Here is a 17,365-nt window from a genome sequence, read left to right as displayed (position 1 = left end):
AGAACAGAAATCGGGCTCCAGCAGCACGGCGGCAGCAGGAGGCCCCATTAGCTAAAGTGGTGCTTCAGGTTAAGAACAGTTCCAGGTAAAGTACGGACCTCTGGAACGAATTAAGTACTTAACCTGAGGTACCACTATATGAGTTGTAACTCAGGAGCCCAACCCTTTAACCCCCCCCAACCCCAAAAGTTGTGATTAGCTACAGATGAAATTACCGTATTTTTCGCTCTATAACACGCACCCGACCATAACACGCACATAGTTTTTAGAGGAGGAAAATCTGTAGGCATGCCACCCGTAGGCATTCCCTCCATAACACGCACAGACATTTCCCCTTACTTTCTAGGAGGAAAAAAGTGAGTGTTATGGTGCAAAAAATACGGTACGTTAAGAACAGGCACCTCCTCTTCAGCCAGTTTGCATGTTCAGAGATCTGGTTCCCAGTCATAGTTCAGGATCAACAGCAAATTTGAAAGCAGACTCCCAAGTAAAGGAATCTAGTTAAATACGATACCTAAAGATACGTCTGAAGTTCTTTGTGACTGGAAAGAGGAAGGGCCGGGAACTTATATAATACACATAGATCAGTCAGCCCAAGTGGTGGTTTTACTGTAGTATCTTGGGAAGAATGCTTTATCTGGAGGTGCCAGAGACTAAAACAGGAACTCTGTGTGCAAAACATGTGCTTTGCCAGACAACTGTGGCTGCCTCCCCCTTATAAATTACAGAAGAAGGTATGAAACGTCCTTGCATATTTTCCCCCTCTGCGGAAATCTTAACTCCAGCCTGGGTATGTCTAGCAGTATCAAATGATTGATGAATTCCATGCTTGAGTTTCCAATATCACCCTGGTTCACAAGTCTCACTTGAACTGTGGTTTAATGTATTTATTATTGTGTGCTCTTTTTTTGTAAACTGTTTGGAGGCTTCTTTACAATAAAGCAGTATAAATTTGGATAAGTAATGTGAATGAGCAGGATGTTGGTGCAAGCTGCTCAAAAGTTGCCAAAGTGCTCCTCCCCTGCTCCCGCAAGCTCCACTGCAGGTAAATCACAGAGACGTCGGACTTTTGGTTTTCTTTCCTCCACACCAACCACATGCAGCAGCCGAGATTCATTTGGGGCTTACCCCTTGCGCCCAGGATCACATAACATAACAAGCCAAACCCCAGCTTGGTTCGTCTATAGCATGGGTAGGCAAACTAAGGCCCAGGGGCCGGATCTGGCCCAATCGCCTTCTCAATCCAGCCCGCGGGCGGTCCGGGAATCAGCGTGTTTTTACATGAGTAGAATGTGTCCTTTGATTTAAAATGCATCTCTGTGTTTTGTGGGGCATAGGAGTTCATTCATATATATTTTTTCAAAATATAGTCCAGGACTGAGGGACAGTGGACTGCTCCCCTGCTAAAAACGTTTCCTAACCCCTGGTCTGTATCATGGTAGGAGCAAGGGAGAGCAATGGTTTAATGTGGCATGTGAATTGTCACCATTTCATTATTGCAGCAGAACGCTTTGGGGAGGCTTGGAGATGAGTACAGAACCAAGGTTGAATTACTCAATTATAACCAGGATTTGTGGATCGCCAAGGCACTGGCAACATTCCCCCAGAGCGTTTTACCTTGTAAGTCAGTATTGACCAAACTTGGCCCTTCAGCTGTTTCGGGGACTACAACACCCATCACCCCTAGCTAACAGGACCAGTGGTCAGGGATGATGGGAATTGTAGCCCCAAAACATCGGGAGGGCCAAGTTTGGTCATCCCTGTTGTAAGTGGTTGAGCTAGTCGCCATTCAGTGGGAGCATCTGCTCGCACTGCACTGGCCTTATGGAGGTGTGGCATACGATGAAAGATGCCATAAGCCAAGGTTAGCTGCATGCTACTCACGGCTCAGCACTGCATTGGGGAAAGTCAACGTTGCTTGGCACCGGTTGCCTTTACATTTCAAACAAGGCAATACAGGAAGTTGTTAATTTGGACAGCAGCGGCAGCTTTGCTCCTCCACTTTGCGTCAGCAAGCACCAATTACGCGGCAGCAATGCCTGCGTTGATGCAGCTATTAAAAGGCAACAGAAACAGGGCCTGTGGTGTTTGGCGCATTTTGGGGGCGGGATGCGGCAATAATCCTTTAAATCTGAATAAAATCGCAACCAACGACGGTGTTTGTGCTGCAGGATCAGAAAAAGTTGAGCTGGGTCCCAGAGTGAAGATTGCTTCTTTGAAGCTCAGAGCTGTGAAAGGAGCATGGAGCAGAGTGCTCTTCAATAAATACACCCCTAAATACATTCCGGACTTGCCTATAAAGACTTTTTTAAAAAGGTAAAGGATCCCTGACTGTTAAGTCCAGTTGCAGACGACTCTGGGGTTGCGGCACTCATCTCGCTTTACAGGTCAAGGGAGCCGGTGTTTGTCCGCAGACAGTTTTCTGGGTCATGTTGTCAGCACGACTAAGCCGCTTCTGGCGCAACAGAACACCAAAACCAGAGCAGCGCATGGAAATGCCGTTTACCTTCCCTCCACAGCAGTACCTATTTATCTACTTGCACTAGTGTGCTTTCGAATTGTTAGGTTGGCAGGAGCAGGGACCAAGCAACAGGAGCTCACTCCGTCGCAGGGATTCGAACCACCAACCTTCCGATTGGCAAGCCCTAGGCTCAGTGGTTTAGACCACCTTGCCATTGGGCACAGAGTGCTGGATTCTATGTTGGTTGTCAGAATTGGAAGCCCAAATTAACCAGGGGCCTCTGTGGTGACTCTCTACCTGACATTCAGAAGACATATTAAGGCAGCCCTGTTCAGGGAAGTTTTTAATAGGTAACGCTGTACTGTTTTTAACATTTGATTGGGAGCCGCCCAGAGTGGCTGGGGAAACTCAGCCAGATGGGCGGGGTATAAATAAGAATTTATTATTATTATTATATTATTATAGTGCAAGATAAAAATCAGGGGCTGGCAGGGGTGCTATTCCAGAAGTTATTGGCAAGAGGAATGCTTACAGTTATTGAGAGAGAGAAAATAATAATGTTTTTCCACCCTGGCACTCTTGACAAATATACCTGAGAATTAAATATGGCAGTTCAGTAGAGCAAGTTGAGAAGTTTTTATATTTGAGATTAACTTTCTCTGTGTCTGCTTCTTGGGCTCCATACATTGCCAGGACTAAATATGAAAGGCTTGCCAGTGAACGCGGTTGATATTCTTAAGCCCATGGAAATATGTGCAGCCAAGTGGGGAAAAACAAGGCAATAGTAGGAACCCACAACAAAGCTTGCTTGTAAAATAACGTCGCTCAAAACAGAAAATAGCCAGACTAGGATCTATGAAAATTTCACTCAGAAAGGGGAGATTGGCCCCAGTTGCCACATATTGCAGGATGCATGTCCTCCGAACCAAATCTCCCTGCCCCTATTCCCTGTTGCAGTCTCTCCCAGCTAGCAGAGGGCGGTTTACAATCTCAGACTCAAATCTCAAACCTTATTGGCATATAGACAAGATTCCGAAAGGTTCAGCAGAATAAAATCGCTCAGCAAAGTCTGCATCTAATGATGAAAATACTGTTGTATAACATTCACGAATCCCCATTGCATGTTGCAGAAACCTGGCTGCTATTGCCATCTTATTCCCGTCCCAAGTAAACATTAAGAAGGCTACCTTGCAATTCGTCTTACTGGCACTCCCTGCTAACAGCCAACTGATGAATGAGTTTAGATCGAATCATCTGATACAAGGGGCAGTGCAAAAGAACACACAAAAGTGGTTCTATAGGACTCTGTCTACAGGGGATAGTCTCTCTGCGAGTGGCATTTTCTGGAATCTCCTGTAGTATTGCTCTCTCCCTGTTGCACTCACTGCCTCTGGGCCTGCTAGATTTTGCTTGAGATGCTATTTGACCCCCCTGTATTTTTCAGCAAGGGTCAAGACCACCTCCTACCTACCTTCTCCACTCCCTGCATCACCTTTGTTTAGGCTTCAAGGCTGTGCACTTGTAGCTTAACCTCTTTACTATGCATAAGCAAGCATTAGCAATATTACATTACTTGAGTCACCTTGAAGGTAAAGGGACCCCTGACCATTAGGTCCAGTCGTGGACAACTCTGGGGTTGTGGTGCTCATCTCGCTTTATTGGCCGAGGGAGCTGGCGTACAGCTTCCGGGTCATGTGGCCAGCATGACTAAGCCGCTTCTGGTGAACCAGAGCAGCGCACGGAAACGCCGTTTACCTTCCCGCCGGAGCGGTACCTGTTTATCAACTTGCACTTTGATGTGCTTTTGAACTGCTAGGTTGGCAGGAGCAGGGACCGAGCAACGGGAGCTCACCCCATTATGGAGATTCGAACCGCCGACCTTCTGATCAGCAAGTCCTAGGCTCTGGTTTAACCCACAGCACCACCCGTATCCCACGTTCACAACATGAGCGTCCACTGTATTTTTATTTACTTTTTAAAATGCATTTGTGTTCTCATTTTGCATTCTTATGTCGCAGACTGCCCTGTGATCTTTGGATGAAGGGTGGTATGCAAATATAATATTTCCTTATGCAAAATAGAACCACTAAACATCTGTCTCCTTCTCCTTCTCCCAAGTTCCTTTGAAGTTGTGCTTAGGGTAACTGTGACTTATGCCCGCATAGGCCTATATGCAGTTGGAGTCATCCTTCTGTTTAGTAAGCAAGGTAGAATATTTTACTTGTGTGGATGAAATGGTTCGAGCTGGCACTTCCGCAGATTGAAAACTGAATACAGGAAAGAGTTGCTGGCACTCCTGTGCAGGAAGGCTCAGCCACGGCTGAGAGGATTTTTGCCTGGAATGTTTCGATTCGGCCTCTCCTCTTGAGGCTTGCTTTGGCGAGTGCCAGGCTGCAAATGCAGCTTTTTCCACTCATAATTTTTGTAGCTTTAAAGGGGCAGACAAACGCCCACATTATGCTTACTTCTCAGTGTAAGACCAGACTTGCTGTTTGTTTGAATGCTGTGCAGAAAGGAGGTTGAAGGCAGCTCTGACATGGGAAATAGATGCTGCTCTTTCAAAATGAAGGAACTGCAGCTTCTGAAAATGTTTATATCGGCCAACAAATGCCCAGAGAATTTATTCAGTAGGTGCATTTGCTAACAGCATTCCAGCTGGTGGAACAAGCAGCCATCTTGTCTTATTGTGTGAAGCCCTGCATCTGAAAAAGGAAGCTATTTTGGTTTGCCGAGTATCTTTTTTTCCAGAACTGGGTTTTATGTATATTTCACAGTGAATTTGGACAAATTGGATTGATGACTTAAGTTATTCACAGTATCACTGGCTGCTTTTTTTGCTAGACGTTATCTGTAGCAAATAATCTTTAAGAGGCTGATAAGTGCCCACAATATTCCCACAATGCTTATCCTCTTACTGTGTAGCTTATATATGTGTGTGTAAAAGTCAAACACATGTTTGCCTTCCTACTACAATCTTAGCTTTTGACACAGGCCCCCTTCTCTTTCAATTTGGTGGAATTAACATCAGCATTGCCAGACTAAAGCTTTGGAAGAATCACAATTACCCATCTTCAAAGCACACACATTTGCCACTTACAGAATTTGCCTCTGGGGCTTTTTATGGCCTGTTTACTTTTTTGAGTTCTCTGTGTTTCCACACAGAGATACTGAGACACATACTTCCTATAGCTGAGGCGCATTGTTGTGTTTTTTTTTGAATTGGAATAAAAGCCACATTTCTGCTGTACTCCCCAAAATATTTTTAAAGAGTGTCTAGCAATTCACCACCTCCAGAAGAGTCTGTTTGTGTCACTGCATGAATTACTGGTCTGGGAGGTGGTGATTTTCTTGTTGGAAGGAGGCAATGTCTCAATAACAGTAAGTCCTTGCACTGCCGCTTTGGGCTTCCTTCAACAGTTGGTAACTCTACTGGATTGGAAGCAATTGAATGATCCCACTTTATCCAATGCAGAAAACCGCATCTAGATAAGACTGATAAGACTGACATTATTATGATGATGATGGGAGGGAGGCAAAGCTCACGGTGAAGGTCATGTGGAGATGCAATTGGTATCCTTCTCTGGGTGGATACTTTGGGACCACATCTTAATTAATTTTATGACAGCACACAATATTACTACTACTACTAAGAAGGAAGAAGTCAAACTTCTGGAGTGGATGGTAGCGGGGAGTACTGGGTTGCCTTAAGTTGTCGTGAGCCCTATATTGATTGTCACAATGCACTGATTGTTTCCTCCTTTTGCATTTAAGATGCCCTGAGGTTTGTCGGTCTCATCACTATAGACGTTGCCTGGGTAAAACTCTTTACTGTGCCTCTTCATTTGCTCTGCTTGAGGAAGGGAAGCCAGCTGTGTTAATGCCTAGACTGCTTGAATGACAGGTAAAAAATGGCCACCCAATGGGTCGCTTGCAATAATGTTGTCTGAGAATGCTTAGACGTTTAATAAAAATTACCGGGTTTGTATTTTTCAGACCTTCGCTGTCTTTCCAGCGCAGAGTAACTGATAATTAGTTTTCTTTTGTAATGCATGAAAGGAGAGCCCTTAATTGCCAGCCTCTATGAGCAACTATCCCGTGGCCATTTACATAAGCTCATAAGCATGCGTTGGTTCATTTAATTTTGTTCAGATTTTTTTTTCTTGCTGCTCACTTTGGTCATATTCAAAAAAGGTGCATCTCACACCAAACTTACTCAACTGCAGACAATCAAATTAAAATTGAATGTATATAGCTGGTCGCAACTGACACATGGGGCTGCCCTTTCTTGTAGATGGGAGACATTTTTTGTGCCCGGTCAATTCAGACATACAGTGAGTTATGCAAATCAGTATAATTTATGCAAATACAGTTTTTCTTCATGAACTTGCTCATTTTGCTTGCAGCAGTCTGGGTAAAGTCTTTGTGTTTTGCAGAAATCTTTTTTTCAAGGAGTGAATTGGAAATGGAAAATAACCTGAGTAATGCAAAATAAAAAAATCCCTTCCAGTAGCACCTTAAAGACCAACTAAGTTAGTTCTTGGTATGAGCTTTCGTGTGCATGCACACTTCTTCAGATACACAGTAATGTATGCAGTAATGTATGCAGAGTAATGCAGGCAGAGTTGAATAAACTTAAACTGCTTTTAAAATCAAACTTGAGTCCTTGGCCTCTTCTGGATTGCAGTGGTCTTTGGCATGCAAATCCAGCTTGCAGCGAAGGTGCAACAAATGGCACACTTAGCAAAGGGTTGGTGACATCCCTGGATGGGAATAAGGGGCCAACAGTGATAAGGAGCTGTCGTACAGTGATGTCTGAACTCATGTCTTGGCTTTTGTGTCTGTTCTGCACTGCTGTCTACCTGAAAGCTCAGTAGCCTAGAGACAAAGCCACACCACAGCAAGATATGTAGTACAGTGGTACCTCGGTTCTCAAACACCTTCGTGCTCAAACACCTTGGAACCCAAACATTGCAAACCCAGAAGTAAGTGTTGTGGTTTGCAAACTTTTTTCGGAAGCCGAACGTGCTCCATTTTGAGTGTTACACTTCCGATTTGAGTGCCACACTTCTGTTTTGAGTGTTACACTGAGGTCTGTCTGTTTTTGCTATTTATTTTGCGTTTTTGTTATTGTGGCGCTCTTTTTTTGTTTTTGTGACTATGTGGAACCCAGTTCAGCTACTGATTGATTGATTGCATGACTGCAGTACATTGTTTATTGCTTTCATTTTATGGATCAGTGGTCTCGTTAGATAGTAAAATTCATGTTAAATTGCTGTTTTAGGGGTTGTTTTTAAAAGTCTGGAACGGATTAATCTGTTTTGCATTACTTTCTATGGGAAAGCATGCCTTGGTTTAGAAACGCTTTGGTTTTAGAACAGACTTCCAGAACGGATTAAGTTTGAGAACCAAGATACCACTGTACATATGTACTAAAGGTTGTGCATGAATCACAGAATTGTAGAGTTAGAAGGGACCCTATTCCAACCCCTTGCAGTGAGTGACGCTGTAGTTTCTCCTTGTGGCCTTGGCTTGTGACACCAGCCACCAAATGGTTGGTCACACAACCGTTGAGGTATGGGCAAGTGGCTTTGGTTTGGTGATGACTCTTGAGGTAAGCCTTCCCTGTTTCCATATGGAATTTGACATTTATCCATTAGAATACGGGTAATTTTAGGAAAGGGAAGCCTCATGTAATCATCACACTGAAATCCTACAGCAGTTAAGACGCAAAGCATCCCATCCCATAGCTGCTGATCCCCAAAAGAGCACAAATTCTAGGTCCGGAGAGTTACTGCATGCATCTGTACAGGCTGGTAAAGAGAGATGTTGTCAATATCATGAGACTAGAAGCAAGTCATATCTTGCTCACTCTCTCTCCATTATGAGGCAATGGGCCATGATGAAAGAACTCTCACATTTCAAGCTGGTAACAAGGGGCACACAAAGGGCCTCTTGTAATCTGAGAACGTACACCCATGGATGATACCTGCAATATTAGATGCTGAAAGATAGCATCTCTGAGATAATTCCCTATTCGCAAAGCTCTAAAGGCATGCCACTCCCTGGCCTATGCAGCATATAGTACACACTGGGTGCTGTTGTCATGCTTGGCTCAGGGAGCCAGGCAAATAACTGCCTGCCTTCTGTCCTCCTTGGGCAAGCGCCGTCTGAACAGCAACTGCAGGATTTTGAAGCGTTAGAATGGCACATCTGGTTTCCAGAATCTGAGCAGCTTGGGTGCACCATTGAAGTACGCAGGTGTACAGTTCCTGGGCCTGCCACACAAATGAGCCTTAACGTTGAAGTTTCGATGCACAGAGGTTCATTTCTGCATAGGTTGCTTTTCTGTGTTGGCATTCAGGTTCTCAGGGGCTCTTGAGCATTAACTTGCCTCGAGCCTAAGCCAGAAAGTTTCTTCATAACATTAGAACAATGTCAAATCGGTAGGATAGATTTGATATCCAGGACTGCTATAACATTAGAGCATCTGAGCAATCAAGAGAAGCAAAGGGGAGACCACAGGTATCTGATACAAGAATCCAGGAGCAATAGGCACCAGCGGCCCTTGAGTCTTCCCATTTACAAATCTAATCCGTCTTGTGGACCTTTGCAATGACCATACAGTCTCTCCGTAAGTTAGGGTGTCTTATAAAGGGATCGCTAATTGTGATAGTCTTGCTTTAAATAGTCTTTCTTAAATGTTTGCCCTTGTAATCAATAATTGGCATAAGGTATAATTAAACCTGCTAACCTTTGCCTGGCAGCAAGACAGATCATGAAAAGTCAATGTCTTCCTTATCTTAGGGGATGTGAACAGACACGATACTACAGTTGCAGCCAAAGTTTTATTGCCCTTTCAGGCCATTGCAAAATGCTAGAGAAGCAAGACTCTGATGGGCATGAAAGGAAAGGGTGTTGCAAGCTAATTTAGGAATATTGAAAATGGGTCACCATTTACAAGTGCTCCCCAAGGCCCAGTGAGATCCTGTGGAGGCAATTCATCCATAATGCGTCATGTGTTCAGTGTTAACATATGACCCCATTTTCCTTCAAAATGCAATTTTTCATTCCAGCCACTTGGGCTGGTCCAGTTAGGTGCATATCGTCCAGTTGCCTTGCCTTGATGGATGGACTAATCACACTCCTATTTGTCTCTGAGTACCAAACTGTTCACTCAGTCAGGATCCTGCTGGAATGTCTATAGTGATCCACACTCATCAGGAGCCCTGCAGGATCAGACCAAAGGTCCATCTTTTTCAGCATCCTGCTTCCCATAGTGACCATTTAGATGCCTTGGCGAAGCCCACGAACAGGGTGTAAAGACATGGACGCATTCTGTTACTTTCTTCCCCTGGACGTCTTGGATTCACTACCATGCCGTCACTTAAGCATGGAAGTTCCATACAAGCAACATAGTCATTGGTATGCCTAGCCAGCCACCACTTGTATGAATGAGGATTGTATTCAGGCCTCAGCCTAAATAGAGCAGAACTTGGAGTATCACTTCACACGCCTTGCCTTGTGCCAGCCTTGCAGGAGATCGTATTGCTAGCAAAGTTAGAAAACAGCAACCTGGATCTTATTAGGTTGTGTGAGCTCATTCCCATAGGATTTAGATCATTGTTGGATAAAACTTGCTGTGTTCATCCATTCCTGAAATGTAGGAGTTTGAAATTCAGCGCGCGGTTACTCATTTTGGACTGATGCTTCTCTTATCAGCACTTTTTATATTCAGAAGGTGTAAGTTCTTTGGTTTCAACTTCATATCATACAATTCTAGAGTTGGAAGGGACCCTGTCTTTATGCATTAGTTAGTATTTCTATCAAGGCACAACAACTCAACGCCTACACCCATTATTACAACAGTGATTCTCTTCTACATATTTAAGTAATCTAGCCATTGGTATCTTGGTGGCCACTATTAGCTCTCTTTTTTCATTTTTAAATCATCACTGCCAATAGTTGCAACAAGTCCAGTTACTATTATGGAACAGTAGTAGAATTGTGCATGTCTGAATTATCATGCTTCTACTTCTGCGGACATTTGATTCCTGCTTTCGACAAGCAGCCTGCAGCACCACAGGGCAAGCTGATTTTGAAACCGAGGGAACTTCAAAAGTGGCTTGTGATGTGGCCTGGAGGTCTGCTTTTCAGAAGGAGCAGCTCTTTAGATCCTGAACACAGAACATGACAATTTCCCTGACACATCCGGAATACTCTAGCTGCAAGCCGTGTCCGTGCAGAATTTGGCGAAATATCCTGGAAAATCTGTATGTATGGCAGTGTTGGTTTTGCAAAAAAAAACAAAAAAAAACAACGGTCAACAACTTTTCACTTTTTGAAAAAAGGCAACCCTACCTATGCGTAACCAGGTTTGCATTTTGCAAGTGATTTAAAAAGCAAGCACATAATTCGGCATCATTTATTGTTAAGGAGCAGGTTTTTATTTTTAATACAAAACAATTCTCAGTGTCAGTTTCTGTTGAAAATTAGGTCAGAGTTGCAGGTTTCTTGAACTGCTATAGGCCAGCCCTGTGATAAGCCCTACACTTGAATAACAGAAGCTGAAATATTTGTCCACAAGGAACTGCATTCACATCCCAGTGAAGTCTCCCTTTTGCCATTCATTTGCTCCCGTTTAATGTGATTGCCTGTTTGGTTTGCATGTAAGCCGGGTTTCCTTACCAACACATCCCCACCAGCAATGCATGCAGCTTTGATGTACGGCTAGATCAATGTGGAATAATTGAGCTAATAAATGGGCATCTCCAGTCGAGGACTCTTCTTCCCCAGTTTCTAAAAGTCTCTAATGGTTGTGCAGTATCACATTTCACTTGTTGGGCTCACATCTTGTTTGTTGTGGAGGAGACTCGTACCGAGCACAACTGCCAAACAAGGTCAGCAACAGCAGAACATATCTGCATAAAGTATCATGAGTGTTTATGACTAAGGAATCTGCCAGATCATTTCATATCTTTGAAATCATCGTCGTGGAGATTATAGGCCTGAACTTGCATGTTTGTGCATCTTTCTGACCTAGAAAGATAAACCATTGTTGTCATTTGTGATCCACTGATGATGGATGGAGATAACAGTCCCAGCATTGAATTTCCAGAAAGTGGTGGTGGGGGGGACTGAAACATGGGAATGTTATCATCATTTCACCTTCTCGCAGTCCACAGTGCTTTCTTTGATGCATGTATATTGGTGCATAATAATCTTTGCAGAATTAGATGCAAATTGGACAGAACAGAGAATCATTAAATAACTCAGATTGGCATTAGCTCACTGTAAACAGTGCTGACATCCTAAATTAGGGCTGTACGTTTTAGTCACTGAAAGCTATCATTTGTTCTTTAAGCAAATCATATAGTTAAATGAGCAGCTAGATTTGAGCTCTCAAACCTACCCTTTCTGGAAAACCCTGGTGTATGCTACTTAGAATCATAGAATCATTGAGTTGGAAGAGACCACAAGGGCCATCGAGTCCAACCCCCTGCCAAGCAGGAAACACCATCAGAGCACTCCTGACATATGGTTGTCAAGCCTCTGCTTAAAGACCTCCAAAGTAGGAGACTCCACCACACTCCTGGGCAGCAAATTCCACTGTCGAACAGCTCTTACTGTCAGGAAGTTCTTCCTAATGTTTAGGTGGAATCTTCTTTCTTGTAGTTTGGCTCCATTGCTCCGTGTCCGCTTCTCTGGAGCAGGAGAAAACAACCTTTCTCCCTCCTCTATGTGACATCCTTTTATATATTTGAACATGGCTATCATATCACCCCTTAATCTCCTCTTCTCCAGGCTAAACATGCCCAGCTCCCTTAGCCGTTCCTCATAAGGCATCGTTTCCAGGCCTTTGACCATTTTGGTTGCCCTCCTCTGGACACGTTCCAGTTTGTCAGTGTCCTTCTTGAATTGTGGTGCCCAGAACTGGACACAGTACTCCAGGTGTGGTCTGACCAGAGCAGAATACAGTGGCACTATTACTTCCCTTGATCTAGATGCTATACTCCTATTGATGCAGCCCAGAATTGCATTGGCTTTTTTAGCTGCCGCGTCACACTGTTGGCTCATGTCAAGTTTGTGGTCAACCAAGACTCCTAGATCCTTTTCACATGTACTGCTCTCAAGCCAGGTGTCCCCCATCTTGTATTTGTGCCTCTCATTTTTTTTGCCCAAGTGCAATACTTTACATTTCTCCCTGTTAAAATTCATCTTGTTTGTTTTGGCCCAGTTCTCTAATTTGTCAAGGTCGTTTTGAAGTGTGATCCTGTCCTCTGGGGTGTTAGCCACCCCTCCCAGTTTGGTGTCATCTGCAAATTTGATCAGGATGCCCTTGAGTCCATCATCCAAGTCGTTGATAAAGATGTTGAATAAGACCGGGCCCAAGACAGAACCCTGTGGCACCCCACTAGTCACTCTTCTCCAGGATGAAGAGGAACCATTGATGAGCACCCTTTGGGTTCGGTCAGTCAGCCAGTTACAAATCCACTGAGTGGTAGCAGAGTCAAGACCGCATTTTACCAGCTTCTTTACAAGAATATCATGGGGCACCTTGTCAAATGCCTTGCTGAAATCAAGGTAGGCTACATCCACTGCGTTCCCTTCATCTACCAGGCTTGTAATTCTGTCAAAAAATGAGATCAGGTTAGTCTGACATGACTTATTTTTCAGAAATCCATGCTGACTATTGGTGATCACAGCATTCCTTTCTAGGTGCTCACAGACTGTTTGCTTAATGATCTGCTCCAGAATCTTCCCTGGTATTGATGTCAGACTGACTGGGCGGTAATTATTTGGGTCCTCTCTTTTCCCCTTTTTGAAAATAGGGACAACATTTGCCCTCCTCCAGTCTACCGGGACTTCGCCTGTTCTCCAGGAATTCTCAAAGATGACTGCCAGTGGTTCTGAGATCACATCTGCCAGTTCTTTTAATACTCTTGGATGCAGTTCATCTGGCCCTGGAGACTTGAATACATCTAAACTAGCCAAATATTCTTGTACTATCTCCTTAGTTATTCTGGGCTGTGTTTCCTTTGCTGAATCATTTGCTCCAAATTCTTCAGGTCGGGCATTGTTTTCTTTATCGGAGAAGACTGAGGCAAAGAAGGCATTGAGGAGTTCAGCCCTTTCTGTGTCCCCTGTTTGCATTTCACCATCTTCTCCTCTGAGTGACCCCACTGTTTCTTTGTTCTTCCTTTTGCTACGAACATACCCATAAAAGCCTTTTTTGTTGCTTTTAACCTCTCTAGCAAGCCTGAGTTCATTCTGTGCTTTAGCTTTTCTGACTTTGTGTCTACACGTGCTGGCTATTTGTTTGAATTCCTCTTTGGTGGTTTCCCCCCTTTTCCATTTTTTGTACACATCCTTTTTTAATCTTAATTCAGTTAAAAGTTCTTTAGATAGCCACCCTGGCTTCTTTAGGCACCTTCCATGTTTCCGTCTCATTGGTATTGCCTGACGTTGTGCTTTTACTATCTCCCTCTTAACAAACTCCCAGCCATCATGAACTCCCTTTCCTTTTAGTATTGCTGTCCATGGGATCTCACCCAGCACTTCCCTAAGTTTTATGAAGTCGGCTTTCTTAAAGTCAAGAAATTGAGTCCTAGTATACTTGGCTGCTCCTTTCCGCTGTATAGTAAACTTCAGAAGAGCATGATCACTCGCGCCTAATGATCCATCCACATCTACCCCACTAACCAGGTCATCAACATTGGTTAGGACCAGATCTAAAATGGCTGTTCCTCTTGTTGCTTCTCCCACTTTCTGGACAATGAAGTTGTCTGCAAGGCCAGTGAGGAATCTGCTTGACCTTATGCTCTTGGCTGAGTTTGACGTCCAACAAATATCCGGGTAATTGAAGTCCCCCATTACTACTATCTCCCTTCCTTTTGCATGCTTGGCCATCTGTTCCAGGAAGGCATCATCTATGTCCTCCGTTTGGCTTGGGGATCTATAGTAAACTCCCACAATGAGGTCTCTGTTATTCTTCTCTCCCTTAATTTTGACCCAAATGCTCTCACTTTGGCTTTGAGGTTCTAAATCTTGGATCTCTTCACAGGTATACACATCCCTGACATATAACGCCACTCCTCCTCCTTTCTTGTCTGGTCTGTTTCTCTGAAATAGATTGTATCCCCCCATTATTACATTCCAATTGTGGGACTTACTTTCTACTTACTTTCAGTAGTACATCCTTACTTTCTACTTACTTTCAGTAGTACATCCTAGAAGTCTGCTCAACGATACTGATATATAATTAACAACCAGTGCAACTATGATCCTTACCAGGACTAGCAAGTGTTATGTTTGATGGTTGTTTACTCCCAGATATCAACTTACAAACTGCTTTTTTAAATTGCTTTTTTAAAAAGGCCGTCTCTGCCCTCAGGCTTAGCCTTTAAAAAATGACACAAAAAGAAGGTGGGTCGAGAGGGTGGAGGAAATAGGCATATTTGAGTACTTGTTCTCAGTTACAGGAACTTTTTTTGAACTGTAATTGGGTACAGCCGGATCAGGAGAATTGAACAGCCACAGCCCTTTCAGCTGCCTCAAGCTGCTTGACAAAGTTGAGGATATCTGTTGGATCCACCTTGCTGAAGCTTAGAAGGTCTGGGTCCTTGAATTCCTTGATTGAAGGAAATATAAATGTACTAAATAATATAATAAAAGTCACTTAACATGGAGCCATGGATTCCATGGAGCTATGTGTTCACACTGAGAGCATAATTTGGGGACATGTCCATAAGCGTGGTGGAAGAGGCCTTGATTTGAGTTCATTTACATTCCTAGAACAGGGAGAGGAGATGTGCCATATTTTTCACTTTATAAGACGCATCAGACCACAAGACGCACCTAGTTTTTAGAGGAGGAAAACAAGAAAAAAAATATTCTGAATCTCAGAAGCCAGAACAGCAAGAGGGATCGCTGCGCAGTGAAAGCAGCAATCCCTCTTGCTGTTCTGGCTTCTGGGATAGCTACGCAGCCTGCATTCGCTCCATAAGACGCACACACATTTCCCCTTACTTTTTAGGAGGGGGAAAAGTGAGTCTTATAGAGCAAAAAATACGGTAGCTCGTCTCAAGGTGCTCTGATGGTCTGTGACTTGCAGGGTGGATTTGATTTAAATCAAATCAAATTAAACTAAATCACTAGTCAGTAAGACTTGATTTACGGTAAATCATTTTTTAATAGAAAGACTCATTCTTGCTGGTATAATCTTAATATTTACAGCCAGATGAAGGTTTCATTTTTGGAATAATAAATTTTCAGAGAAGTTTTTACAGTTATATCAAAAAATACTGATTTGGTTGTACTATTAGAAATACATAGACAGATAATGATGATAAGTTAACTGTTTGTATTTGGACAACTTTTCTGCTGTACTTTATTGGAAGGAGAAAAATAATCATTTCCTTAATAACAATTCAAACAATTTTATTTAACTTAAAACAATAACATTACAGCATACGTATTAATGTTTCTTAACTGATGTGGTTAAGCACATTTTTTAATAAGAAACTTAGACTGAGTTTTAGCACACAGGAAAAACTTAAAACAAATCCTTATTTCCTGATGAATAGCCTTTGGACTATAATGTAACTTAAATAGAAAACTATCTTTAGAAAGATTTTTCCGCCAAAAGCATTTTATTTTAAAAATCCAAGTTAAATTTTAAAAATCCAATTATTTTTTTAAAAAATAGAAACCATTGATATTTCTCCACCCTGGTGACTTGCCTTTTGTCCTTCTTTGCAGATTAATCAGCCACTCGATGGGGATTACCAGTGGAGCAGCTGTTTGTGTCACCTTTCCACCTTTGTGTAGCAAGCAAAACAACTTCAGCACCTCTTCAATAATAATTATGAAACTGGTATTAACTGAATGGCAATTATGGATTTTTAACTCTAGTTCACAGTAAGCAAAACGCAAGCCCAGCAAGCCATATGTTGAATTTCCTACCAAATATAGCTTTTTGTTCCTCTGAATGTTTCAACGCCTACACACGAAATTGATGACGGAACCTGTTCGTAACGAGGGGAATTACAAATATTGCTTGCACGAGGAACGTGACGCCATCAGAAAGAGAAGACACCGTAACTTATCGTTAGAGATGATAGTGTTATTTATATAGGTAGAATAAATAAATAAATATATAAATATATATATTATATATATTTTTATGGTAATGAAAATGGCTCCCCAGAATGCTGACTCGGAATCTATGCAAGTTCAAGAGCTACCCGTGGTTCAGCTTCAGAAACCGGAAAACGAGAATGAGAGTAAGGAAGAGACCATAAGCGAAGGATCCATAGACCGGATACCTGTACGTCTCTGGGTGATGCACGGAGCCGTGATGTTTGGCAGAGAATTCTGTTACGCCATGGAGACAGCTTTGGTGACGCCAGTGTTGTTACAAATCGGTAAGTGGAATTGCATAACCATGAACAGTCGCCATCGTTCATCCTCTGTTATCCATGAAACAGCAGAACGAGTTGTCCCTCTGGAGGTGTTCTCTGATTTTGCTGTACCCACCTCTTCAAGAGGCAAGCAGAGACCACGGCATACAATCCACTGGTTCTCAGTAACCCACTCCTGTGTTGGAACCAGCAATCCACATCAGTGTAACCGGGAGCCATGCGTGTTGAATGGATCATTACTTTCCATACCAGTGTCTTGGCTCCAAGGGAGGTGCCATGCTGACGTGAGATGTAACCCCATCATCCATCCAGCCACCCAACCCAGTTTGCCTCCCTGTGTGCCAGCCAATCGCCATGCTGCAGTATCATTCAACAAGACCCTAGTTCAGGAAGGAATATCCAAACACTATAAGGCTGGGATGGTGGGGTTGGGAGTTAGAAGGGACTATATAACTACAGTGGCGCCTCGCAAGACGAAAAGAAT

The 17,365-nt window shown here is 43.1% G+C and overlaps 1 protein-coding gene across 10 annotated transcripts in view; it reads left to right on the top strand.

Annotated features, from left to right (window-relative positions):
- Positions 1–17,365, top strand: part of SLC45A4 (solute carrier family 45 member 4) — a 117,671-nt gene that overhangs the window by 59,383 nt on the left and 40,923 nt on the right. For 6 of the 10 annotated variants that reach the window (XM_082235621.1, XM_082235623.1, XM_082235624.1 and 3 more), the window contains 2 exons: positions 6,233–6,362; positions 16,220–16,884. In XM_082235621.1, the coding sequence (XP_082091747.1) occupies positions 16,644–16,884 (241 nt within the window). In that variant the 5' untranslated portion in view covers positions 6,233–6,362; positions 16,220–16,643. The remainder of the gene's footprint in view (positions 1–6,232; positions 6,363–16,219; positions 16,885–17,365) is intronic. The other 4 variants (XM_082235629.1, XM_082235628.1, XM_082235630.1 and 1 more) reach the window with 1 other exon arrangement.

The sequence above is a fragment of the Podarcis vaucheri genome (assembly GCF_965113315.1).
Source record: "Podarcis vaucheri genome assembly, chromosome: 8".
NCBI lineage: Eukaryota > Metazoa > Chordata > Lepidosauria > Squamata > Lacertidae > Podarcis > Podarcis vaucheri.
This window is presented reverse-complemented; position numbering and strand designations above follow the sequence as displayed.